Raw genomic sequence first — 26,361 nt, 5'->3', positions numbered from 1 at the left:
GGTCTAGGCATGAAAAGATAATGTTAAAGAGATTTCCTTTCTAGTCTAGTGATAAATACATGTTTACACAGTAAATTCATTTTACAAAAATACTCATTATTCTCTCTAGTCAGCCTAGAACTGCAGTACTAAATGAGACAGTTTTCATGCTATATAGACTTTGTCAGACAAACATGGTATTGTTACCCTCTAAGGAGCAAACAAAAACAGCAGACAAAAATCTTGCTTAGATATTTGTGATTCAGTCTGGAGAAATCTGCCCTTTCATTGTTTGGAGAGGTTTTCTGCCTCCTCAGTGTCTTTGCTGTTTTCTTAACTATGGATTATCAACCCAGGGGAACAAAGTGATGAGGTTATTCCAAGCTCACATATTCAGGCTAAAATGTTTTCTGAAATGCTCCTCTTTGATGCAAGAGAAAACAGCTTATGTGGCACTGATTCACATGTAGATGGCTACAGAGATGTTATTAAAATTTAGGTAGTGTTATATGTAGAAAATTAATGAATTATTGCAAGCTGGATTTTTATAGAGAAAGAGAGTTAGGTCTCATGATTGCAGTAATAAAAGCAACTTATTTCAGGAAAGTGAAGGTTGGGATTTACTTCCTAATGAATTTTCTGCAGTTCTTGTAAGTAGAATTGCTGGCCAAAACTGTGAGGATAACTGGCCCCCTCAGCAGCATAAATAGCTCCACAAAGTTAACAAATACAACACTGCCTGTCCATGTTTTCAGTGCATAGAACTAAAAAGAAATGAAAGCTGTTGCTTTGGGGAGGCCCTTTGCAAATTAATACTGTCAAATTCTTTGAGGACAGAGTGGAGTTGTAGTGCCTCATGTGTTAGTACTGACTTTTAATAAAAAAGATGTTATTTCTCTCAAACTGTAGAATGCAGTTTCCACTCATTTTAGTTTCAGGAAATGATTATTAATCATCTCCATGATATATTAATTATGTGAAATATAACAAAAAATTATTTCTGTATTTTATCAAATGGTATTTACTCAGATAAATGTAGTCTAATAATACAACTCTGTGTAGTCCCCCTGCCCTGTGCCCAGAACTGAGTGAATCTGAATTGGATAGGATTGCCTTGTAGTATAGACTATTGTTTGAGAAATTATGAACTCTTTTTGGGGTGGGAGGGGGGTGGTGAGGGATTTGAGAAGCATTTAAACATTGATTATTAAAGTGTTTTCCCCAATAACTTATATAGAATTGTATTTGTCACCATAGGAGAAAGTAAAGAAGAAAGGACTTTCAGAAACTGGATGAATTCACTGGGTGTAAGCCCATATGTCAATCATTTGTACAGGTATGGTTTTTTCAAAAAGAATGATTTGACTTCCCAGGGGTGACAGGGGAAGAAAGAAGGAAAGAAGAGGGGGAAGTTGTATTTCTACTAGAATAGTGATTTCCAGGTTTCCTCTTCAAAACTGATCTGTAGGACCACATTAAGCAGTATCTGACTTGAATATTCTAGTCATAATCTAAATAGACTAGAAAACCTAAGAAGGTTTAAATCTTCCCCCTTCACTCACTTGTGTGTTGAGATATGTTTTTTTTTAAGTTGAGATAACTGTGTTTTATGATGTGTAATTTTTTTTATTTTTTCAGTAGACTGTAAGAAGCTCTACAGCATAGTATGCCCTCAGATGAAGGGCTTTATAACAAGCTTTTTAGATGCTTCTGGCCACTTTCAAATTATGCCAGAAATTGATTCAAATTCTGTCAATAAAAGATGATATTGAGGGAACAAATGGAAACACCTGCTTTTATTTATATTTACTAATTGGTTTCATTATTTCAGTTTTTGGTCTCTGTAAAGTGATCTGTAGGTAGCTTAATGTGGAGAATTTAGTTTAAGTAGCTGATGGGAATTATCAGTAATGCAACATATAATGGGAAAATAATACTTTTCCTACTATTCTCCTTTGCAAGATAAGTTTATTGGTTTTGAATATTCTTTAGCAAAATACATCTGTAGGCATCTGCAGATAAAGCATGAGTATTTAACATTTGGGAAAGTCCTTAGAAAACTAAAACTAGATCAATAAATTAAAACTCTTCTAGCAGTATTTTGTCTATGCCTGCCTTATGAAAGTAATAATTTAATTGAAGCCAGTGACTGAGATTGCTTCAGTAAGATTTGTGAAACTAATGAAAGTAAATGCAGAATTTGGTGAGTATAATTGTCGGAATCAAGCAATGGAATGTAGGCTAGTTTCTTTACAGAACAGCACCAGTTTTTATTTAAATCTGGAATTTTTAATCAACTTAATTACACTCTGAGAAGTCTCAAGTACTTACTTTCACTGTCCTTCTGTGCTTTTGTGCTGAAACCCATTGGTTTAGTGACCTTTCGGATGCTTTAATCATCTTCCAACTGTACGACATGACACGTGTTCCAGTTGACTGGAGCCACATCAACAAACCTCCTTACTCCCTGCTTGGTGGCAACATGAAAAAGGTGGGTGATGCTCTGGGAGGCAGCCCAGCTTCACTGGCTCCCATCGTGCTCATGGCAGTCTGTGTTGTTGAGATTTCTGTGCTACTGAGAAGACAGTCCTGGGAGGAGAAGAAATAAAAATCTGTTTTTCAGTTATTATCCCAAAGAATAAATAGCAGTTATAGCATATATCGCCTTAGTTTCTAAATGTGGGCACCTTTTAACAATATTTAATTTATGGCCTGATTAAGTGAGTGAATTTATGGCCTCAGTAAGTGAAAGCTTCAGGCCTGACATGGCTGTTGTTGCTGGATGCTCCTATACTGTGAGGCATTTCCTCCCAGAGCAGTTTTACATGCTGCCCAGAGGATTTGGGCAAGACTTGCAGAATCCAAGCTTTCACATAGTTTTGTGGTTGTTGTGGTTTGAGAAGTGAGTTTTTTGAGATGTGTGGTTGTCAAACCATGACAAGCCTAAAATGTAGGATAAAAATTACTGTCAGTTTAAGAGCTGTTGGTTTCAATATCTTTCAAAGTATAGTTTTGATATAAATATATTTTATTCACTACCTTAGTGGAAATTTGGTTTTCTCAAATGTGGAAAAAATTATCATTGGAATCTTGCATAATTGCATTTAGAGTAAAAACTGTGTTATTTTAATCACAGTGTAGCTAGACTGGAAATCTTTTCTAGCTTCAGATCTCACTGTAGGTAACAGTCAGCCAAAGTAATTTAAAATACACATAGATTATATGTCTGTATTGCAGAAATACTAATATTTTTTCATTATTTGCAAAAAAAAATTATTTTTAGATTGAGAATTGCAATTATGCAGTAGAACTTGGGAAGACAAAAGCCAAATTCTCACTGGTTGGTATTGCTGGACACGATCTAAATGAGGGTAATCCAACTCTGACTTTGGCTTTGGTGTGGCAGCTGATGAGAAGGTAAGTTAGGCAGTGTATGATAGATGTCTGTATATATGTCTCTGCATGTGTGTCTGTAAATTAAGGCAAATTAAGGGTAGTGTTCAGGTCACCCATCTGGTGTTGTAGAGAGAAATCTCTAAATATTCCTGTTCTGGAAGATAAAATTGTATTTGTGTTTTGTAACTTTACATACTGTGCAGTGATTGAAACCACAATTTATAGTGACAATTAAAACCTTATAAACTAGAAACTGTGCCTAAAATTATAGATCCTGCAGCAATAAAAAGACCTCAACTTATTTCATGTTGAATCCATGTATCTTTCTGTAAGTAGAGAGTAATTTAAATATTTGTAAAACCCAAGGAAGTGGTGATATATACACTATAGAAGTTAAAAGGGTAAAAAATTGTAGGCCATCACAGCCATAGCTACCATAAGTATCATCAAATCAAAAATCTTGCTACTGTATTGAGTGAGAAAAAACTATTATAAAGTGATTTGATTGAGGAGTGTTTTATTGCAAATGTTTTCCTTAAATTAGTTTTCTTAGACCTATCCCAAAACACTTAATGGTTTTTGATCTCAGACTGCTGTGATTCAGTTTTTTTTCCCTACTAGGATGGTAGGGAGTCATTTAAACTTAGAAAGTATAAATTTATTTTGATGTACTGAGTGAAGATGTTACCATGAATATGATGAGATTTGGGATATTATTTTATGATTTTATTCAGTAACCACTGAAAAAGTGATTTCAAGTACTATATAGTTTATAAGGTAAGGGTTCCCTATGAAGAGTACTTAGCATTGTTACTGTGATGACATAATATTTTACCTTTGCTTATAGCTTTGTAAGAAAAGTTGAGTTCTACCACTTATTTTAACTTGGGCCCTTGTCTTTATTGAAGGTATACTTTGAATGTACTGTCTGACCTTGGAGAGGGTGAAAAAGTAAATGATGAAATTATTATTAAATGGGTGAATCAGACACTTGCAAAAGCAAATAAGAAAACTTCAATTATAAGTTTCAAGGTAATCAATTTTATTTACTTTTCTTTTCGCATATAATAGGAGCTGGGATTTTTAACCTGTTAATGATTTGGGTTTAACAGCGGCTCTCCCATCCACTAGCAAAATTGTTTATGGAAATATTTCTGACAGTCTTTGAATCTTCAAAAGTATTTTTCAAATATATTGAAAAATAAAAACTTATAGTAGCTGCAGTAAGATACAAATCAAAAAGCCCAAAAGCAAAGAAAAGAAAAACAACTTTAAACTTTCAAAGTGTCTTCTGTCTGAAATTACCAGTCTTTGGGCCTGGCATGTCGTATAATTCCCAAGTTTTTGGATATAGGCTCTCTCATGCTTGCACAAGCCAGACAAACGATTTTGGAAATACCGGGGGCAGATGATCACTTCTCCTAGGAGCTAGTTAAAAGGATGTTCTAACGTGTGACAGAGCCGGGAGAGGGAGCCCAGGGTAACCAGCGACACCTTGTGTCGTCCTTGGCACTGCTGATGTGCAGCAGGCCGGGGGGGAAACAGGAGCTGTTCTCGTTCAGCGTAAAAGAACACATTGATAAAGGAAGCTTTCCTTCCACGTTATTTAAGTGTTCTAAAAGAAAGAATCCATATGTGTGTCAGGTGTGTTATTCTGTGTGAATCTCTTGCTCTAGAAATGGCTGATTAATAATTGCCCACAAATCTAACATTGTTGTACAGGTTCATTTTATAACCTGAGACAGTTATGTCTGTGATTCAAAACAGGAGAACATAGCAAGTTAAGTATTTGAGAGTTCACTATGTTATGAATTTTAATTAGTTAAGCATTATTAATAAAAATAATTAAGTAAAAATATTTAATTTTCACTTTAGAAGGCACATTGAGCCTTCATTTTCTTATGAGATGTTGCTTCTCTTATTTCTACCTACATTGTTACAATGGTGATATTAAATAAACTGAAAATATGACAAGAACCTGTCCCAATAGCTTGCCTTTGGTATGCCTGTGTCTTTGAGGGTACATTGGTTGTGTTTTTAAGGTCATTGAAATGGTGTTTTTAAGATAATTAAACTGCTGGTTGACCAATAAAGAGAAGGAGGTACTGATGTAAAGTGACATTATTCAGTATTTGGGTTTTTTACTGCTAATTTTTTACATTACATAAATATTGCCTTTCACTGTTTGGGTTTTGGGATCACTATGGCAAGCAGACCGTAGAGAAGGCAGAAGTGCTTTATACTATGAAAGCCAAGTTCTCTTGCGTTGCCACTAGGTCAAACGGTAAAAATTATGAATGTGCGTCTTATGGTCTTGGGGACTCCCTGCATTTAATGTCTTGAAGCAGAATTCTATTAGTATTTTTAGATGGATGATTAGTGATGGCTCTGTGGGACTTCTCTGAATTGGCAGTCCTAGTTCTGACCTGGTGGCAAAGGCAGCTGTGCCCCGTGGCTGTGCTCAGCCACTGCAGGGCCTGAGCCAGCTCATGGGCACTGCCTGTGCTTGCTTTGGCATCAGCAGCTCCTACTCTGCCTGGATAGTTGGGATGGAATGATTGCAGCAACAGCAATTGCTCTTTTAAGAATCTCTCTGCATTAAATACGAAACACAGACTTCTCACACTCGCTCAGAATACCATCTGAGTCAAAATATTACAGAAAGAGTGAGCCATTAACTACTGGAGGAAATAGTTCTGTGGCAAGTAAACAAGGAAAATACTTCTATGGGGGCCTGTAAGGATTTTTTTTGTTGTCTTGAAAGTCTGGCCCTTGAACTTATGTCATAATTCCCTTCCTTCCTCAGGGCTTAAGGAGGGAAGTTTGATGAAATAAATTTAAACCATTTGTGCAATAATGATGCCAGCATGGTGAACATTATAATACTGATTGTAGAAAAGAACATTAGAATTCATAAAGGGTGAGGAAAACCTTCACAAGTAACAGGCTTCTGTCTTTGAGTATGCATGCAAGATGTGCTGTAGGGTTTTTTGCATTTTGAAGATGGAATAATCAAAGCAGATTCCTTAAACTAATACTGAGTCTTTTTCTTTTAGGACAGATCAATTAGCACTAGCTTGCCTGTCCTAGATTTAATAGATGCCATTGCACCAAAAGCAGTTCGTCCAGAAATGGTCAAGAGAGAGGACCTTTCTTACCAAGACAAATTGAACAATGCCAAGTAAGTTTTAATTGAATGCTTCATATTTTCCTGAAATGCATTAATTCACAGTAATGCATTAATTAATGCATTATTTACTGATTTTTTTAGGAGAAAGATAACACTAATATTAGTTGATTTTTTTTAATAGAATATAAATTCTAACACTATTTATTTGTCTAGTTTATCTAGAAATCTAAATTTTATCTAAAATATGAAGTCAAATTCACAGCTGATATGACCTACCAAGACTGCACTGTAATTGGTTTCTTAATAGTTTGCCATACCTCATACTGTTTTTGACCAAAATAAATGCTTTGATAACCAGTAGTAAAACATCTGCCAGTACATGCTTTCTTCAAAATAATGTCCATTTTCTAGTAGAGCCTAGTCGCTGTTAAATAGGCATATCCTGCTATTGAAATCTGGTTTTGTTGTTGTGAAGTTTGACATATTGGTAGAAGTCAGAAAAAATAACAGTATTTGTTTTCTCTTGTTTTCCAAGGTATGCCATTTCAGTTGCTCGAAAAATCGGTGCTCGTATTTATGCTCTCCCAGATGATCTGGTTGAAGTGAAGCCAAAAATGGTGATGACAGTGTTTGCATGTTTGATGGGAAGAGGACTGAACAGAATAAAATAATGCAGATGTATAATATAACTTTCTGCCATGTTAAGCACAATGAATGCCTCGCAGTTTACAGAGTTCTGAAACTTAGTGTGAGAAAAATTGTATGCAAAAATATCGATTATCTTTTAATAATGTGTTTATATTAGTTAATTTTCTTCAGTTTCATAACACATGAATTATTTATGGCTAATACCATTTTCAGAACATGTTCATTAACAAATTAACATCATAGATTTGTATTGCTTGGAATTACCCATATGAATCAAGCTTCATTTGTATTAGTTTCCATAGCACTGTGAGAACCTGCATTGTTTTACATATGTTGTTTTGGGACCAATTATGAAACACTGTTTGATTTTTGTGGGTGTTACTTATATGTAGTCATACAAGTCTCAAGGTGCATTCCAATCCTGTTGGATTGGACTCCAAACTGCACAGAAATTATCATCCTTGCCTTATTCTTGGAGAGCTTATCTCTTGTTGGAGCCAATGAGAGTCTTGTCATTGACTTCAGAGCAAGTAAAGGCCTATGATAATGTCTGGTAACTAATGAACACTGATTAAACTTTTTTGTGGGAATTATCTTTAAATATATGTAGTAGTTTTGTTCTGTTACTTAGCAGAAACTTTTACAAACCATGTTGTATGAAGAAAACCAGCAATAGAAAGCAGAAATGTCCTGTCATTATTAGGTCTGCATATGTGCTAAGTTTTGCGGTTGGACTAAAAAGCTGTTGGTTGAGTTTTTTTAACCTTTTCATAAAATAATGTAGTAAGAAAACAATAAAGAGCTGGCTAGTCCACTATGGAATTTCTCATTACTGTATTGCATTTCCTTATATATCATTCCTTTGATTTTTCTATAGTGTGCATCATGTGTGCAGAGGTTTTGTGTAGAAAGACCGGTGCATTGTCTGGATGAGATGAAATCCGTATTTTTTTCTTAGTAATTTTAAAGTAACTTTTTACTCCTTTTTCATCAGCTGTAAATTTTCACTTATCAAGCTGGAGCTGTACCTTTAATGAAGTTGTTACCAAAAGCCAAACATAAGAAAACTAAATGAAAATTAAAGACTTTTTTTAAAGTATGAAGCTTCTATTTTCTCTCAGGTCCTAAAGCCAGAACTAAGTGTGGCAGAACAGGAGAATCCTGATGAACAAGCAGTTGGACTGAGTTTTACATCTTCACTATCTTGCACACAATATAGCAATACTATGGGATACATCCATTCAGTTTCTATTATGTAAAGGGATAATGGAGACTGAAGGGAATTATGTTCTTCGATTTGAAGCCATTGGCCTCTGCCTATTTACTGGTTTGCATTGTTGGGACAAGACTTGATTTACTTGGTTTCTATTCCCAGTCCAAGATGATGACAGAGCTTTGTACAGGATTTGAATTCTGGTGACGCTCAGTCCAAGTCCTCATTCAGAAGAGGCTAAATGGAGACTAATGTAGTCTCTATACTGTAAGAATAAATGATCTCTTATTAAATTATAGAATCCTCAAGTACTGTATTTACCTGCCAGACAGGTAAATACAGTACTTGGTCCCTTACTCCATACAGGCCACTATTTCATGTTTTATAAACTGTTGCTGTAAGTGTCCAGAATTACTTCAGAGTTGCTTTGAGGAAATTTTCATAGGCAATCCTCTGATGCTGTGATGAGCAGGGCCGTAGTTACTGTAGCAGCTGGGAGAAAACCGATATAAGGGCAGACGCAGGAGCTGTTGCAGCGCGCTCTCCTTCCCAGGCAGCCTGCAGCCCCTGCCCGGCTCTGCGGAGGGGCAGGGCCGCGCTCAGAGCAGCGGCGGCGCCACCGGCCGCGGCCCCCGCGCTCCGCCCGCCTGCGCTGCCCCGGCGGCGGGCCCGGAGCCTGCGCACTGCGGCGGGGAGCGGCCGCCGGGCCCTGCCCTGCCCTGCCTTGCCAGCCCCGCCCGGCCCTGCCCTGCCCGCCCGCCAGGGGTGACCCGGCCGGGGCCGCTGCCCCGCTCGCCAGCGGTGCCGAGGGGCAGCGGTGGCGCCGCGACACCGCCCCGCCCGGGTCCGCATGGGCCTGGCGGAGCCATGGCCGCCCTGTACCAGAGTGCGGACCCGTCCGCCTCGGCCTCGCCCAACAAGCTGCTGGCGCTGAAGGATGTGCGGCAGGTGAAGGAGGAGACTACGCTGGACGAGAAGCTTTTCCTGCTGGCCTGCGACAAAGGTACTCGCCCCCGCCGCCCGGCCCGGCCCGGCCCGGCCCCCCTCGAGGTCTCGGCCGCTCGCTCCGAGGGCCGGAGCCGTGGCCGGTGTCAGCCCTGCGCTGCCTCCCCGCGCTCGCGGTGCGGTCCCGCCGTGCGGCTGCCGTGGGGCACCGGGGTCCGGGCCCGCCCCTCCCGCTGGCCCCTGAGCGGGAAGGGAGACGCGAGGCCGGCTCCTCCGCGTTCGTGAGGGCGTTCGGTTTGTGTCTGAGGAATCTGGGAGGTGTAAAAGAGTCTCTGAGTAGAGAGCTGCTGTAAAATTGGCGCTTATCTATACATCCCCAGGATGAGCGAGATCAGTATGCTGCGATTTGCACCACTGGTGGCGGATGAGAAGAAATTTGTCTTTCTAAAATACGCTGCTTGCTTTAAGCCTATATTTAGTTACTTTTGAATCGAAACGTGGCCTTAAATCAAGCTGATCTTAAAAGGTCTGAAACGTTGGACTTCGGGGTATGCTTTTAGTGATGTGCTGCACGGCTCTGCGTGCTTGGGGCATCAGCCGGGCTGCAAGAGCTGCGGTGTTTGCTGCGTGCTCGGCCGAGCTTAGGTGAGCTCACAGCCCCAGGGCTGCTTCTGCAGAGGCGTTTGCCAGCGAGCTCAGCAGTTTTGCCCTGGGACTCTCGGTGGTGCGATGCCTTGCATCTGCACAGCCCGTGCAGTCTGTCCTTAACATCAGAGGAAGCCATGGCTTTCTCTCTTTTACTATAAACAGAGATTCAGGGAGCTAAAAGGCTGCCTAACAAGAAAAGTAACAAAACCCAGTTGTCTGTATAACAATCAGTTCAGTACTCTTGGTCTGTATTTTACTGTATTCTACATATACTTCTCTAAGTGTTCTACACTGAGATCTGTCTTGGTCGTGGTCTTCTGTGTTGTAAAGTAGTTTGTTACCGCAGAGTCAGTTTTGGAAAGCGCCCATGCTTTTATGTGTGTTTGTTTTTAGGACTAAACTAAAGGGGTGGATTGAAGTACATATCCAGTGCTTTCCTGAAGAGAGATTTCCTGAAATATCTTTAGTTTTCTCCCTGATGAGAGAATGCTTATCTACCTTGACTTCTTACTTGTCTGATACACTCAGTTACTGTTGTCAGCTATTGAATAGTGTCTTGTTTGATGGTAGTTGGTACTTAAAATGATCTCATGCTTTTATTGCTTTATGATATGAAGTGATATCCCTGCCTTACTTCTGCAGGTGACTATTACATGGTTAAGAAACTCTTAGAGGAAAACAGCTCGGGTGAAATGAACATAAATTGTGTGGATGTGCTTGGACGAAATGCTGTTACTATAACTATTGAAAATGAAAACTTGGACATACTACAGCTGCTTTTGGATTATGGCTGCCAGGTATCCAGCACACATTTTTAAAAATGTTCAGTGTAGTCATATGTTTTCTTGGTTAATCTGTCAGAATTTGGAGATAAATGCACTCTGCCTTTTAGGCAGTAAGTTTCCAGTAAATTGGAAAAAGTAATTGTGAAAGTAGTTTCTTGTCACAAGTTGATTTTTCTAGTGGAATTTTATTGGCATGGCAAATGTGTAAGTAACACTATCTGTGATGTTAGCAAGTTTGGGTTTTATTTTAAATGTTAGTCCTGCTACTGAAATAATGCATGTATTATCCTCAAGAAAAAAAGTACATGGTTAGAGTGCCTTACATTAAAAAAGTGTAAAGGGCAAAAATCCTTTTGGCTGTACAGTATATTAACTTTTTAAATGGTAACACAGAAAAATTCACATTATATTAGTTGATTTTAGGTTAAGGCAAACATGCATTTCTGTGCTGCTTTCTTGTTAGACTTGAGCTGTGCTTGATGGCAGGGCAGTTTCCTACCAACAAGACTTCCTTAGATGTATGCAGCATCTCTGCTACTGGTGGGAGAGGTGAAGCCATGATGGATTAAATATGTAAAACAGGGAAAAGTAGAATCTTTTGTTACATCCTTTGATATTGGACGTGAAGAAAAACCACAAGCTTTTCTGTTCCTGAATTAGTGGCAGTAATAAAAGCTGTGTCTTTTTTTTTTAAGTAAAAATCCAAAATTTTGGAACTTAATCCAGAAGAATAATATCATTTGTAGGGAAAATGAAAAGCTGTTTATCTCAGTGTAATAGGAGGTGCAGAAGTGGTTGGTTACCAGCCAAGATGGAAAAAGCTTATTTTCTTAGATGTACCCCAGAATTACAAATGCACGGCTGAAGTATCCCAAATGCCTGAGCTGTGTTATACTACTACTTACTTTTAATCTGTCTAATAGACCTGGTAAACTGGGTCTTTAAACTTAATTTTTTAAGTCTTCTGCATCATCTTTGCTGGAAAGTAATTTATTCAATTGATTCCTCTTCTGTTGGTGCAGTGATGCAAATTGTCACTAATGCTGTGTGAACTCCTGCAATGACAACCTGAATTTGTATCCTGATCATATGCCTGGTGATAATACAGAACATCATTTTAATACTTAAATTTTTAAAATTTATTTTAAAAATGCAGTTTGGCTTGAGTTTGTCTCTTTGGGCTGTTTAAGTTACTGCTGTTTTCACATAGGATTTGTTTTCTTTATGTAGTCCTCGGATGCACTTTTGGTGGCTATTGACTCGGAAGTGGTGGGAGCTGTTGACATTCTACTTAATCACCGACCTAAACGATCCTCCAGGCCAACCATTGTGGTTAAGTGTTGTTTTTTGATTTTTGGTTGGGGCTGTGAAGGCTATTGCTTTTTTGAGTATCTGTAGTGTTTAAAACAATGTTCTTAAATTCTGCTTCTGTAAGGTGATCAAATCTAGACACCAGGGATTAGTTTTGTAATCTCTTTTGTCTTGAAAGATGACATAGGTGATTTTGCTTTATCACATATGGAATCCAGTGGCTTTATACCTGCCAAACACATGCCTAGTTCAGAAGAGAAAAAAACCTAGTGGTTATAAATCTTTTCTAGTAGTCTGCTTGCAAGGTAGTTAGTAGCCTCGACTTATAAAGTGTTTATTCATGTGTTGAAGCTTCATAGATTTTTCAGAGCAAATCTTTAAACATCAGACCTTCACCTTGAAATTAAGCAATTGAAGCTTGCCTTGTCAATGCTTTGGTTCCAAAAACTTGGAAAACACGAAGTGGAGGTGGAGGCAGGGAAGGAATAAGGTCTTGTGTAACAGAGTATGGCATGTTCAGGATATTTTTTTCTGCACTTCAATAGTAAATACAACCTTTCACAGACTAGAGCAAAATAACAATTTCTAATATCCCATATATATTGGAAAAATAGGCAGTATTTATATGTAAATAAAGCAGAAAAGTATCTGGGTCTGTTATTCTTTTTTAGTATTTATCTGACAGGTGTTTGAATGTTGTTACATATTTTTCTTTCTGTTCATGTTATGAAACACTGGAAAGTATTTTGAAGGAGAAATTCTTGATTGAACAGTTGAAAACCCCCTTACATGTAGTAGAACTGTAGGTAATAAATTTAGATACTTCCTACATTTTATTCCAGAAATTAATGGAACGCATTCAGAACCCAGAGTACTCAACAACCATGGATGTGGCACCAGTAATTTTAGCTGCTCATCGTAACAACTATGAAATTCTCACCATGCTCTTGAAGCAAGACATATCATTACCCAAACCTCATGCTGTGGGCTGTGAGTGCACACTGTGCACTGCCAAGAACAAAAAAGATAGTCTGCGACATTCCAGGTAACACTGCTTAGAAGTCATGAGCCACAAGAAAAAGATTCTTCATTCTCTGGCATTGCCTGGGTCACATTCACTATGTTTCCTTTTTCTTTTTAAGGTGAAGTTTATGAGTGGATGCCTTTAATACAATGTAGCTCTTATTGTGAGAGGTGGTAGTTCTTGGGCATGAGTTCTGCCTGAAAAGGCTGGTGGGAGGCAGTGGCTTTTTTCCATTTTGATTTTATGCCTTTAGTCACTGTGCATAGTCACTGTGTGCCTTTCCTTTCTAGCAAGTGTGTCTCAAACATTCTAGCTACCTTTGGCTTGGGGACATAAGGACTATGCAGATAAAATTTTTCTGAAAAGTTATTTGAGTTTTTGGTGTTGAGCTAGCACAGGCACGTTCTGGTATCCATCCTATCCCCTATATCATTAACTTCAGTATGAGGAAAATGTCAGGGTATCCAAAGCAGACAAACAGAAATATTTGAGGTAGCAGCTCTTAATTTAATCTAGAACTTCTGCTGAGGTTCTGGTAACAGTGGAAGTAGTGAGGAAAAGGAGGAACCTATTTGGCCAATTTAGGATACTTAGTATTTCTAAATATGTCATGTAGCTTTCAGACATAATGCAGTTAATGCTTGTAGTCTGATTTTAAAAAACCAAATTGTTTTGTCTTTCAGCTAGCCATTTTAAGCAAACCTTTGGAACAGGTTCTGGTTTGAAGCTGCTAATGAAATAAAACATCTTTGTTTTGTTTGTTGTTTTGTTTTGTCACAGGTTTCGTCTTGACATTTATCGGTGTTTGGCCAGTCCTGCCTTGATAATGTTGACAGAGGAGGATCCAATCCTAAGAGCTTTTGAACTTAGTGCAGACTTGAAAGAATTAAGTCTTGTTGAGGTTGAGTTCAGGTAGGAATTGAAAACACACATCAGTTTTAATATTTTTATGTAATTACAGATGTAGAAATATGTTTGCATTAGAAAAAGTTTATTCTTAATTTTTTTGTAAGTGGAATGTTTAAACTGATAATTAGACATAATAAGTTACATAATTTATGCCTCCTTAGTAGTCATTTTGACAGTTTAATTACTTTAAATCCTTTTAGGTGTAGACATTTTAATGTGTGTAGTTGCACCAACAGTTCAAATTTCAATTCTACTCTGCAAAAATAAACAGAAATTATGCTAAATGCTAAATTACTTGAAAATTATACACATATTAATTATATCAATATCTCATTAGTAGTCTGCACTTCTTTTCTGTATTGGCTTAGAAATATGCCTTGTTTATACTGATCTGACTCCTTTTGGGAGTTGTTTTGGGTGTTGTTTCCTAATTTTGCTCATTATAAGACTTTGAAGAGCACATATGTGTATATATTTAAAATATACATATGTGTGTAGAAGACTTCATACTGAAAATGCTCTATATGATGAACAAACTGTAATTTCATGTTTAAGCAATGCAGATTTTTAACATTTTGTAACATTCCAGCACAAAAACTTTCCAAGAACGTGAAAACAAGTGTTTATATAAGGTAAAATTCTACTTTCCTAAATACATGAATTTTCTAAAAATGTGAATTTTCTGCATTTTATCTGCCTATCTTTCTTAATAAGAGTTCAATTGTTGCATTTTTGTGATACAACGTGGCATTAAAATGGACTGTGTGCAAGGTGAGACAAGGAAATCATGTGGTTTCTTTTCATGTGTTTAATACAATAATACATAATACTTAGTGAATAGACTTTAGTTTTCAGGTGACAGAAATAAAGCAAAACCCCAAACAATTTCAGGTCCAGTTGGAAAGTCCAAATGATTACTTACCAGTGCCATATTTTGTGACAAATACACTTTCTCATGTCCTGGAAATCTAATCTTTAACTCTGTATGGAACTCATGACATAAGAATTTGTAAGTGTGTGGGCCAGATTTACTCTAGTGATCTTGCAAGCTAAACAGAAATGGAATTGTCATGTTACATGGTGAAAACTACTCAGAGTTGTCTTAGGAATGCTTGGACCTTGACATAGGACTTCTGGGGTGGTTTCTTTTAATTTATCTCAATATAACATACAATCCCAGCCAAAAATGGCTAGTTTGTGCTTGAATGGAAAATGCAGGCCTGGGGTAATAGTACATACTTCTTCTGTGTGTTTCAGAAATGATTATGAGGAGCTTGCTCAGCAGTGCAAAACCTTTGCTAAAGATTTACTTGCACAAGCACGGAATTCCCGGGAGCTGGAAGTGATTCTGAATCACACCTCCAGTGATGAACATGTAGACAAGAGAGGATTGTTGGAGGAGAGGATGAACTTAAGCCGCTTAAAACTTGCAATCAAGTATAACCAAAAAGAGGTTTGTCTTTGCAGCAACTCAATAGACTTTCCATATCGTGTTTTGCTAGTAATTAATTACTTTGTTGTTCTGCCTCTGGACACAGAAGTGGAAATAAACATGCAGGAGTTATAGAAGAGATGGTAATACACAGGTATCAGTATGTGGAACAGGGATGCTGCAAGATACTGAGGCATTCTTCACTGTTCACTGTGGAGATGAATGTAGTTTTTTTGTATTGAAGTATAGGCCACTGCTTTTTTATTAACAGCTCTGGTAGTGGTAATTATTTATTCAGTTCCTCATTAAATCCTTGCCTAGAGAGGCATGGATCCTTAGGTGCCAAACATGATTTATCATTCTCTCACTGGTCATTAACTGTTCAGCTGTGTCTCAGGCCTTGCCTGTGCTGTTCAGTAATTAGGTTGGACCTGTGCTGGTATAACTGAATAGCCCCTCTGTTCCAGAATAGCAGCACTTTTTATGCCATCAATATGCAACTTCCTTCATGCAGTAGGTTATTGTAATTTTTGTCCCTTCATAAATTATAACTCTAGTTTTCTGTGCTGGAATGCAAATGGATATTTGTGGGATTCTAGTACAAGGACCAAGGACAGAGTGGAAGTTTCCTTTTCAAGCAAAATCCATTTTTAGTTAGCATTTGCAAAAGGAATTACATAATTCTGTCTGTTCTACTTGTCTAGGCTTAAACTGTTTGTGAAACTGTTGAAATACATAGCATTTGAAAGTCATAAGCTGTAGTCATCAAGCACACTGAAGTATTTTGGTGTTCCTCTGGGTTTGAGCATAGCTTGCTTTTACTACAGGGCTTGGAAAATAACAACTTTTTTGTGCAGTACACATATAGTTACAAAATTAGTTTTAATGATGCAACTTAGTAATGTGTGTGAAGAAACCTGAGAGTGATTCCTTGTTTGTTTCTCGCCCTCCTTCCCCCCAGTTTGTTGCCCAGTCCAACTGCCAGCAGTTTCTCAACACGGTGTGGTTTGGGCAGATGGCCGGCTATCGGCGCAAGCACACCTGCAAGAAGATCCTGACTGTTCTGATGGTTGGCATTTTCTGGCCAGTTCTGTCCCTCTGTTACTTGTTAGCTCCTAAATCTCGAGTAGGTCGAATAATTCACACTCCTTTTATGAAGTTTATTATTCATGGAGCTTCATATTTCACATTTCTGTTATTACTTAATTTGTACTCGCTTGTCTACAATGAGAATAAGAAGAATACAATGGGACCAGCCCTTGAGAGAATAGACTATCTTCTGATAATATGGCTTATTGGTAGGTATGATTTGAGTGGATTGGATGTCAGTTGCTAAATATATAAAAAACATATGCTAAATATATAAAAAATGCCAGTTTAGTGGTACATCAGCAATAAGTAATAATGCAGTCTTCCATGAACAGTTCTGTAATGCTTGGTTGGAAAAGTAGTTAATAATAAAATTTGGACTTCCTGCACAGTTGGTATGTGGTTTAAAGGTAGAAGTATATGTTCTGTGTGTTTATGTATGCATACTCCATGTTACTAAGAGATTGGAGGTGTGCATTTACCTCATGCTTGTTTCAAAATGCAAAAACAAGTATTATTTTCCCATGTTATGATTTTCTAGTTCTGTATATCGTTGTCACCAGATATCATAACTGTACCAGAAAGGCTGCATGTCACTTCTGGTTGATGCAGCAGAGGGAGCACAGGTATAATTTTTGTTGAGTTTTCAAGAACTTTTGGTTGAAAGTTCATAATTTGAACCTTGGTTTTGGTTGTCTGGCATGCAATTTTATTTACATTAAAATATACCTTTCTTAATGTAAGGTAATTAGATATGTATAGTTTGTTTCACTGGACTTACAAAAAGGAGTGATATGGTAAAAAACAAAAGAGTTTTTATTTAAGTAATTCTGAGGGTGATTTATTTGATATTTTAGGGTGAGAGGATTTTTGTGTAATGGTGATTCACAATTGAGCTGTATTAAAACTGTGGAGCAATTCTTGCAGATTTTGGAAGTATGTAGTATCCCACACACAAACACAGGCAGGTCTTAAAAGAAACTTGAAAACTTCAAATTTTGAGTATAAGTCAGATTCCTCCATGGCTTTGAAATGAAATATCATAATTTTATGAATTCTTTTGCTGACAGAATGTGTCATTAGGTGGTCTTGGTAATTTTAATTAAAGGCTATAGAAATATATTTTTTCTGCATGCATTATTGTAATGTGGATTTCAAGTAGGATTTTAAAAGTATATCTAAGCAAACACAATCATTAAAATGGGGTTACTTTTCACATTGAATCTCAAGTTTTTAAATAGTAATTGCATTTATAGCTTAAATGCTTATTTGTAATGACATTATACTGATTCCTTGAAAATATTCTAAGTTGATTTAGAGCATATTTAGAAAATATTCTGCAAAATCAACTGGAATGAAAAGAATCAAGTAACAAGGGTTCACTTACATAATTGAATTCCACAATCACATTAAAATACTCTCTAAAAATCATTGTCAGAATGGCCACAGCAGAATTTGTAACACTTTGAGTTAATAACAAGTTTTGTGTTGTTCTGGATGGACTTTCAAAATCATGAATACAGATGTCCTCCATGGGAAAATAAAGCAACAGAACTCCAGTTCTTGTGTGTGTAAATATAATTTTCTTCTCCATTTCCTTTTACTAATTCTGTAACAAATTCAGTGTAAAATACATAGTGATCATATGTAAAGTAATACTTGTTTAGTGCAATGGCTTCACTTCCCTGGGTTTTATTTTTTCCCTGCAGGAATGGTGTGGTCAGATGTTAAGAGGCTCTGGTATGATGGTTTAGAAGATTTTTTAGAAGAGTCCCGCAATCAGCTTAGTTTTGTCATGAATTCCCTGTATTTGGCAACTTTTGCCCTCAAAGTCGTTGCCCATAACAAGGTGAGCACCAATCTTCATAGGCCAAAGCTCCTCTTGGGCTGACTGAGCAGGTGTGCTTTTAGTACATGGCTGCCAAATACCTGGAGATGTGTTACACGTGGTGTGCTAGAAGCAGGCTGCTGTGGTGCATTGTACAGCATCAGTACCAGCCTGTGATGGGGTGCAGGGTGGGCTTGGGGCTGAAATGCTCTGTGTGGTACTGGCCGTGGAGGTGACGAGACCTTGGTCTTGTTGCACCTTGGTCTTCCAAGCGCCGTTGATCAGGCAAATGGGAGTTAGAAAACACATCAGGACATGTCCAAGTGCTTGGAAACCCCAAACAGAGCTACTGTCTTCCTTGAAGGGCTGGCTGGTCTTGCAAATGGCTTGATTTTTGTTTAGGAATATGCATCTCATCAGACTGGGCATTTGAGCTTGCCTGACTCCATTCAGTACTATGCAGAGGGCTAATAGCATTCTCTGTGTTTGGATTGCCTAGTGCATTTTTGTTACAGAAAGTTTTATTTAGCTTTTGGTTACATATACTCAAATATCATAAGTGGTGGATTTTTAATTGGTTTTTGCTTGGTGGGGCTTTTTTGGTTGGGGTTTTCTTTGGTAGTAAGGATAAAAGTCCTGAGACCATAGAGGAGCCTTGTCTTGTCTATGTGAAAAGCCATCTGGATTTGATTGAAAAGATGAGTTTTGAAAATGATCATTGCCATTCTGTTTCATGTGTTGTTAACCACACAGCACATGGCAAACTGCCAGACCAGTTGAATGTGAATATTACAGCAAAATCCAAGCCAGTGCAGTAGCACTATTATTGTGTCTTGAAAACTGCAAGTTGACAGCTGTCTGGGAGTTTGGAGAGAAATAAACTGCTTCATTTCTTCCCAACTTGGTGTTTGGCTCATTTTCCTATCCTAGCACTGATTCAGAGGCTGGTAATTATTTGAAAATGAAGGCTCCATTTCTTGGAAAAAAATTAGAGAGAGAATGATCTTAGTGATCTCAACTTGTCTTTTTTTTATGTTGCAGTTTCATGATTATGCTGAAAGGAAGGACTGGGATGCATTCCATCCGACCCTAGTGGCAGAAGGTCTTTTTGCCTTTGCCAATGTTCTTAGTTACCTGCGTCTCTTCTTCATGTACACAACCAGCTCCATTCTGGGACCACTGCAGGTGAATATCATTACTGTTTGAAAAAATATTAAACATAATTTGCTATCAAGAGTCTTATTGAAAATAGGAAAAAATGTTAAAGTAAGAAAGTGAAAAGTAGAAAGAAGTGATACTGCATTGAAGTTTGATTTTTTTTTTAAATTAATCTCTTGTGTAAAACATACTGATTCAGATGGAAAAAGGTAAGAAAAAGAGTGAAAGACTTTGTGTAGTTCAGTTAGGGTATTTTTCCATAATAGCTGTACCTATACTGTCTTTTTTGTTTTCATCTGTTCTAAGCATAACATACCAGCTAAGTTTCCACAGTTTGGAAAGTATAAGGATTAGGTTCTTCCTGCAAAGTTTTATACAAATAATTTCCTTAGCTTCTTATTTCTAAAGAGATAGATGAATAAGTGTGTAGCAAAGAAGAGTAATCAAAAGCCTTTTTGTTTGTGTCTGTGATCTCATTAAAGTTGCACCTTGAGTTGTGCAAACTGCTTTTGTTTGAAAAATTGAAATCTGTCTCGAGTATTGAAATACTCGCCTAATTATTGGCAGTTAGAAGGGAGAACAGGTTTCTTCTTACTTGGTATTTGTTGGAGCCTTCCACTAATGATGACAATAAAACCTCCCACGTTTTAATTATCTAATTTTCTGTTACACATTTTAAATGGAAATGTACTTGCACACTTTGAAAAAAATACTGAAGTCCTGATATTGCATTAAGCATAAGGGTTGTACAAATTGATTAAACACTGAAGTCTCTCCACATTTTAAAGAGATTCACTGTTTAATGTGCATGTTTATTTATGTACTAGATCTTTCACAAGTTTTTTATTAGGAGGCTGTGTTGTGAAATTTTCCAAGTAAATAAAAACAGTCAACAGTCACCTCATTCAGAGGCACACAGGAGCTTACGTTATTACTGCTGGCCAGTAGGGCTGGTGCAACAACTCTTACAGTATTTTCTGAAAGTAGGTCACAAAGTTCAGATGGTGGTAATCAAATATGGGATGGAAACCCAACAGTGGGGGGCAGGGGAAAGCAGCTACCCTGTTCTCTTGGCTCTTAGAGTTATTTTTAAGCCATCCGTTTCTTGACTCATTGGCTAATAAAACCTGTAATAATCTAGATTTGCAAGTTGGCTGTGTGGGGTGGATTTTATTATTAACAGAAGGTAGAATACTACTTCCCTAGATGAGATAATTAGATTTCAAGTGCTTAGAAATTGTAAATTCTTAGAGAGGGAAAGAATGAATATATGAAGAAAGCAACAGGCATTTGGGATGGGTTGTTACACTCTCTTCCAAACAAAATATTTTTGGGAAGTTTTCACTTTTTGTGCATTCCTCTTTCACCTACTTTGTCTTTCTCTTGGCTGGAACCATGTGTTAAAGGGAAAATATTTTGTTGTTGGGATTTGGGTTGGGTTTTTTTCATTGAAGGGTCAGATGTGATGAAACAGTTTGATGGGGAGTACAGTGATCCTCTGAGCAAACATGCACAGAATTGGTGCAGAGCTCTGCCCACAGCTGCAGAATCTCCATGACCATTACAAACTGTACGGACTCTGGACGTGCTGTGCTGCAGGAGGTACTTGGTGAGTTTCCAGCAGCAAAGGAGGGAGCAGGAATTCATCTCCCAGTAAAGCTGTACTTGCAAAATCTGGCAATTGTGTTACAGTTCTGGCCTGTGAGTTGGTACAGATTTTGATACATATAAGACTGGGTTTTCCACACATTGATTTATATAGATTAGATCCACCCAATCCCACATTTGCATTATTTACAATGGTACACTGTTCTGAAGAAGTTTGTAGAAGACTAATTAAGTTATATAAACAGTTTAAGTTATGTCTGTGTAAAAATTTGGGCTTTTGTCAAAAGCAAATCAAGGTCTTTCCTGTGATGGAAAAAATCACAAGCATATGATTGGGGTTTTTAAAAGGTGCTGTATTTCTAATGTTGCAAAGTTCTGTATAGGATATTTTGAATTGGAAACTAATGATCCAAATTTACTGTCATACCTTGTGTGCTTTATCCTTCAATTTCTGCGTGTCTACACACATGTTTATTTAAAATCATACATAAAATGTACTGTGAGCCAATTTTGTATTCTGCAGATGGACTTTTGTATACTACTTTTTTTAATTAGTGATAAATTATTCCAAACGTTTTGATTAATTCAGTGTTCTTCTAAATGTTTTCATAATTTTCTATGATGGCATTAATCTTCAAATCCTTTTCATTTACTGCTTTTTGTCTATTGACCTGTGAATTCCTTATTACCATTGGTATTGCAAATAAGTAACAAGGTGTACATCCTATTGCTTATGGTTACTTGGAGGATATTAATTTTCCAGGTGATGTTAAAATTACTTACATATTCTTTTTAATATCTAGAATTTTTCTCTGAAAAACAGTACAAGGTTATCTCCTAACCTTAAGGTCTGTTTAGCATATCAAAATTTAACTTAAATATTTAATATGTAAGTAGATTTTTTTGTTGCTCAAAGGCTGAAGGAGACAATACAAATAAAAATAACTACATGTTTTACTAAAATTAAAAATAAATCTATTTCACAGATTTCAATGGGGCAGATGCTACAAGATTTTGGAAAATTTCTGGGCATGTTTCTTCTTGTCTTGTTCTCATTCACAATTGGATTGACCCAACTTTATGACAAAGGATTTACTGTAAATGAAGAAAAGGACTGTGCGGGCATTTTCTGTGAACAGCAGAGCAATGACACATTCCATTCGTGAGTTTGAGATCTTAAAATAACTGTATTGTTTTAGCTTTTAATCCCTTGTATTTAAACAGAACTGAATTACTGAATTTTTTCACTGATATTGAATTTAAATTTAATACTTCTGGTGTTTCCCTGACCAGATTTTTCCCTTGCTTCTGTAGGTTTATTGGTACATGTTTTGCTCTCTTCTGGTACATATTCTCCCTGGCACATGTTGCAGTCTTTGTGACACGTTTTAGCTACGGTGAAGAATTACAGTCTTTTGTTGGTGCTGTTATTGTTGGGACCTACAACGTGGTGGTTGTGATCGTATTAACAAAACTCCTTGTGGCAATGCTTCACAAAAGTTTTCAGCTGATAGCAGTAAGTGGTGTCTGATTAATTACCAATTACCTGCATCTTTGGATTTTACACAAATTTCTTCCTATAGTGTGAAAACTCATGGTCTCTAGACCTCGTGGATGAGCTCTTACTATGACCTCATATTTTTCCTTCAAATAAGAACTTTTTATTTGCTTTGATTAAAAAAAAAATGTAATTTCCGTGTTGGTTATGTATAGGGCTTTGGCCCACTGGGACTTGATGACTTTCTTGATACAATGGCTGTTCAAATGCTGATTTTGATATGTGTGGTGCTTTGGCATTTGATCTGGGTATTAATCTGTACCTACCTTCTGAATTTTATACTAGGAATTGAAGAAAGACGTACTTGTTTTAAATATTGAATATTAGAATATTCAAGCAAACCTATTAAAATACTCTGTAATCTATCTATTAAGATGCTATATAACCTAATTTAAATAATGGCCAGTTTTTCAGGTAAAAGCAAATTAAACTTTAAAAATAACCTATTAGTATTTCTGCTTCTTTTCTCTGTTAATGTTTCTGATGTTTTAGAATCATGAAGATAAGGAGTGGAAGTTTGCTCGTGCCAAGCTTTGGCTTAGCTACTTCGATGATAAATGCACACTCCCTCCACCTTTTAACGTTATACCCTCTCCCAAGACAATTTGTTACCTTTTCAACAGTCTCAGTAAATGGATCTGCTCTCATACATCGAGTGGCAAAGTGAAACGTCAGAACAGTCTCAAGGTGAGGAATGGTTGGGCAAGCTCTGAGCTCTGCAGCTGGAAAGGTGCTGCTTGCTGAAATGAAAACACAGGTTGCTGCATGAAGCTGCCTGTCAGAAGGTGAATGCTACTAAGAGAAATAGGAACTGCAGAATAATGGGTGTTGCATCCAAGATAAATAAGTGTTACTTACTTCTACTTAAGTAAGGTTTTATTAAATTTCTGGTTTGGAAATTTTAACCCACTTCCCTCCAACTCCCAATTCCCCCAGAAATAGTCTGAAAAAAATGCTTTGATTTAATGAAAACACACAGAAACCTCAAGGAAGTATGTGCTAATCTCAAAAACGGTGAGGTTAGAATATTCTTTGGAGAAGGTAATTGGTTTTAAACATATTACAGAAGTGTCAGAATAAATAGCTAAAAGAGAACACTGAAGCCTCTCATTGTTAGGGAAGGGATTTTTTGTTTGTTTATTTTATAAACATTTTTTTTTACTCTGCAATTTTGCATAATAATTTTGCACCTTTTTGCTGATGAAAATAGCACTAGATAAACAAATTCAGGCACTTTATGGAATTTGTACTGAGAGACATTCAGTAGGTTATGGAAGTCTTGATTGCTCACAGAACAATTATCAAGCCAGGTAGATAAAAATTTTCAGTTTTGCTGGTACAGAAGATTGTAATTTAATTTCGATTTTGTGGACAATTTATATGTGCTGTATAGTTGTGTCCATCAGGATGTATTTAAAAAATAGCTTTGTTCTTTTGTTCATGTTTCTTCTCTGTAGAATTGTATACAGGCTTTAGGGCTCAAAAATCACTTCCATGGTAAATATGTTCTGTTTGTTTAAAGGAATGGAGAAATCTGAAGCAGAAGAGAGATGAGAATTACCAAAAGGTGATGTGCTGCTTAGTCCACCGTTACTTGACCTCCATGAGACAGAAGATGCAGAGTACGGACCAGGCCACTGTGGAGAACCTCAATGAACTGCGACAGGACTTGTCAAAGTTCCGCAACGAAATGAGAGACCTGCTTGGCTTTCGAACTTCCAAATATGCTATGTTTTATCCAAGAAACTAAGACCTAACTTTTAAACAAAAGGTGTGTGTTTTTAAATACCATAGGTGAAAGTGTTGACCTAATTCTGTTGCCAGATCATATAGGCATGATTATTGCACAAAAATACATTGGAAAATGCATTTGTGTGAGTTGCAGCTCGGTGCCCAAGTGGTCAAAGTGAATGCAAAAACAGATACACTAATTTTCTTAACCTCTTAATCTTGGTGTGTATATAAAATTTGTATATAGGAGTTTTTTAAATGTTCTTCAGATTGACTGTGGCTGTCAAGTGTTAGAGCTTCAGAACTAGCACAATGTGTTTCTTTCTTCTATTTTTGCTGTTTGTTCTTTTTTTCATACTTATTTTTCAAGTTGTGGGAGAAGATAAGCTTTTTAAAATGAAAATCCAGCCTGTTTATTTTTCATAGAAAAGTCAGGTAAAGAATAATAGAAAATTTCCAGCACAGTTGGAAATTATGTATGACTGTAGGTTACAGTGCTTGTGAAGACTGTATGGCTCTGAAAGAGGCAGTTCTAGTTTTGTATGATAACACTGACTGTAAACTAACATTTCTAGAATACATCATAAAGACTTTTCACTTTTGTGGGTACATTGACATTTTGAACACAAAATAGACCAACCATTTCTTAAATGTTTATGGTTATGTGTAAGACAATCACACCCTGCTTGGATTTTTCAGCAGTGCCTCAATAGTATATTTTAATATACATGTTAGGATTGGAATAGAATTTAAAAATTATTCTGTGAACATTTAATGTTTAGTATCTTGGATTTTTAAAATCTAGATAAATTATGTGAATTATTAAAACCTGTGATTTCATGAAAATGAGGTGAAGCACATGAGTGCTATTTTTTGCAGTGCTGAACAATTCCTGTACACCGTTCTACTCTTCTTTCTGTGAGGTCATTGAGTCTTGTCATTGGAGAGATGTACTTTAGAAGGGTCTGCTTGACACAGGTTTTACATATCCTACTTTTAAATTTGGTTTGCTTTTTTCCTGTTTTTTACCAGAATTGTTCCCAAGCTATACATTTTTTTAATGTCAGGTATAATGTTTTCTGAAAATAGTTTATCTGACTTTGCTTACAGTGGACAAGAAAGGGCTTTGTGGATTTTCTGTGCTAGAGGGTCCTTTATGGCTTTATATGCTTATATATAATTCAAGCAGACAAACTGTAACTGAGAAATGTGAGATTCCTGTATTTTTAATTACAAATGACTATATTTATGACAGCTGAAGGATTGATGGACAGTTTTGCTGTTATGGTGCTCTTCTGAAATGGTCATGTGTCCAGAAGGCGCAGGTAGCCATTGTGGTCTTTGACTGCAGTTGATTTTGGGAGATTAACAGAGTGGGGGCTTACATGAATGTCTACTTTTTTGAAGGAATTCTTATAAAACTCTTTCTTGTAAAGGTAATATATTTTCCATACTATGAAATTATGTATTTCTGAGCTAGGTTTTTATGCTCCGCTTTCAGAAGTGTTAGAGTATAGAGGGATTCTGATCTGTGTTGGCTTTTCATGGGAATAGGAAGTTAACCTCCTGATTCAAAGCAAAGAGGATCTCTGAGTTTTGTGTTTGAACTGAGATCTCATGTTTGAATAATGCACCAACATAAAAACTGTGTATGTTATGTATATTCAAGAAAGGAAGCAAATAAAATCTCTTTGAAAAATACGGTTGTATTAATATTTGTTATATTGCAAACACATTGCATCAGTTACCACACAGAAAGTATTTTTTTTTTGTAATGTCGAGGTAATAAGGAAGGTAGCTGGTGTCAATGTGGTACTGCCTTTTTCCTTCTGGACCCATCCTGTTTGGTTCAGTGAAATGGCTTCATGCAGTGCCATGAAGTGATGCTGGTTCCAGACCAGCTGGGTTGGATCCTAGCTGTTTGGCACTGGCATGGTTAGTTCTGGAAATCTGAGGGTGTTGACAATGA

At 37.0% G+C, this 26,361-nt stretch overlaps 2 protein-coding genes across 6 annotated transcripts in view; both read left to right on the top strand.

The window, feature by feature from the left end:
- The window catches only part of PLS1 (plastin 1), a 41,959-nt gene extending 33,989 nt beyond the window's left edge, over positions 1-7,970 (top strand). For all 5 annotated transcript variants that reach the window (XM_050978028.1, XM_050978027.1, XM_050978031.1 and 2 more), the window contains exons 11-16: positions 1,237-1,315; positions 2,356-2,470; positions 3,263-3,396; positions 4,284-4,407; positions 6,432-6,556; positions 7,041-7,970. In XM_050978028.1, the coding sequence (XP_050833985.1) occupies positions 1,237-1,315; positions 2,356-2,470; positions 3,263-3,396; positions 4,284-4,407; positions 6,432-6,556; positions 7,041-7,176 (713 nt within the window). In that variant the 3' untranslated portion in view covers positions 7,177-7,970. The remainder of the gene's footprint in view (positions 1-1,236; positions 1,316-2,355; positions 2,471-3,262; positions 3,397-4,283; positions 4,408-6,431; positions 6,557-7,040) is intronic.
- A 1,197-nt stretch (positions 7,971-9,167) lies between these two features.
- Positions 9,168-26,093, top strand: TRPC1 (transient receptor potential cation channel subfamily C member 1). Its single transcript, XM_030227288.2, has 13 exons — positions 9,168-9,369; positions 10,602-10,756; positions 11,975-12,076; positions 12,898-13,100; positions 13,860-13,991; positions 15,246-15,441; positions 16,382-16,718; positions 18,219-18,358; positions 19,379-19,522; positions 22,090-22,265; positions 22,418-22,619; positions 23,154-23,348; positions 24,184-26,093. The coding sequence occupies exons 1-13, from the start codon at positions 9,234-9,236 to the stop codon at positions 24,409-24,411; spliced, it is 2,346 nt and encodes a 781-aa protein (XP_030083148.1). The 5' UTR covers positions 9,168-9,233; the 3' UTR covers positions 24,412-26,093.
- The last annotated feature ends 268 nt before the right edge of the window (positions 26,094-26,361 follow it).

The sequence above is a fragment of the Serinus canaria genome, chromosome 9 (assembly GCF_022539315.1).
Source record: "Serinus canaria isolate serCan28SL12 chromosome 9, serCan2020, whole genome shotgun sequence".
NCBI lineage: Eukaryota > Metazoa > Chordata > Aves > Passeriformes > Fringillidae > Serinus > Serinus canaria.
Note: the sequence above shows the minus strand (reverse complement) of the source record. Positions and strands in the feature narration are given on the sequence as shown.

Coding starts and splice junctions, on each gene's coding strand:
- TRPC1 (XM_030227288.2), top strand. CDS start 9,234: ATGGCCGCCCTGTACCAGAGTGCGGACCCGTCCGCCTCGGCCTCGCCC. Junction 15,442..16,381: donor TCAAGTATAACCAAAAAGAG/GTTTGTCTTTGC, acceptor CCTTCCCCCCAG/TTTGTTGCCCAGTCCAACTG. Junction 22,266..22,417: donor AGCAATGACACATTCCATTC/GTGAGTTTGAGA, acceptor TTGCTTCTGTAG/GTTTATTGGTACATGTTTTG.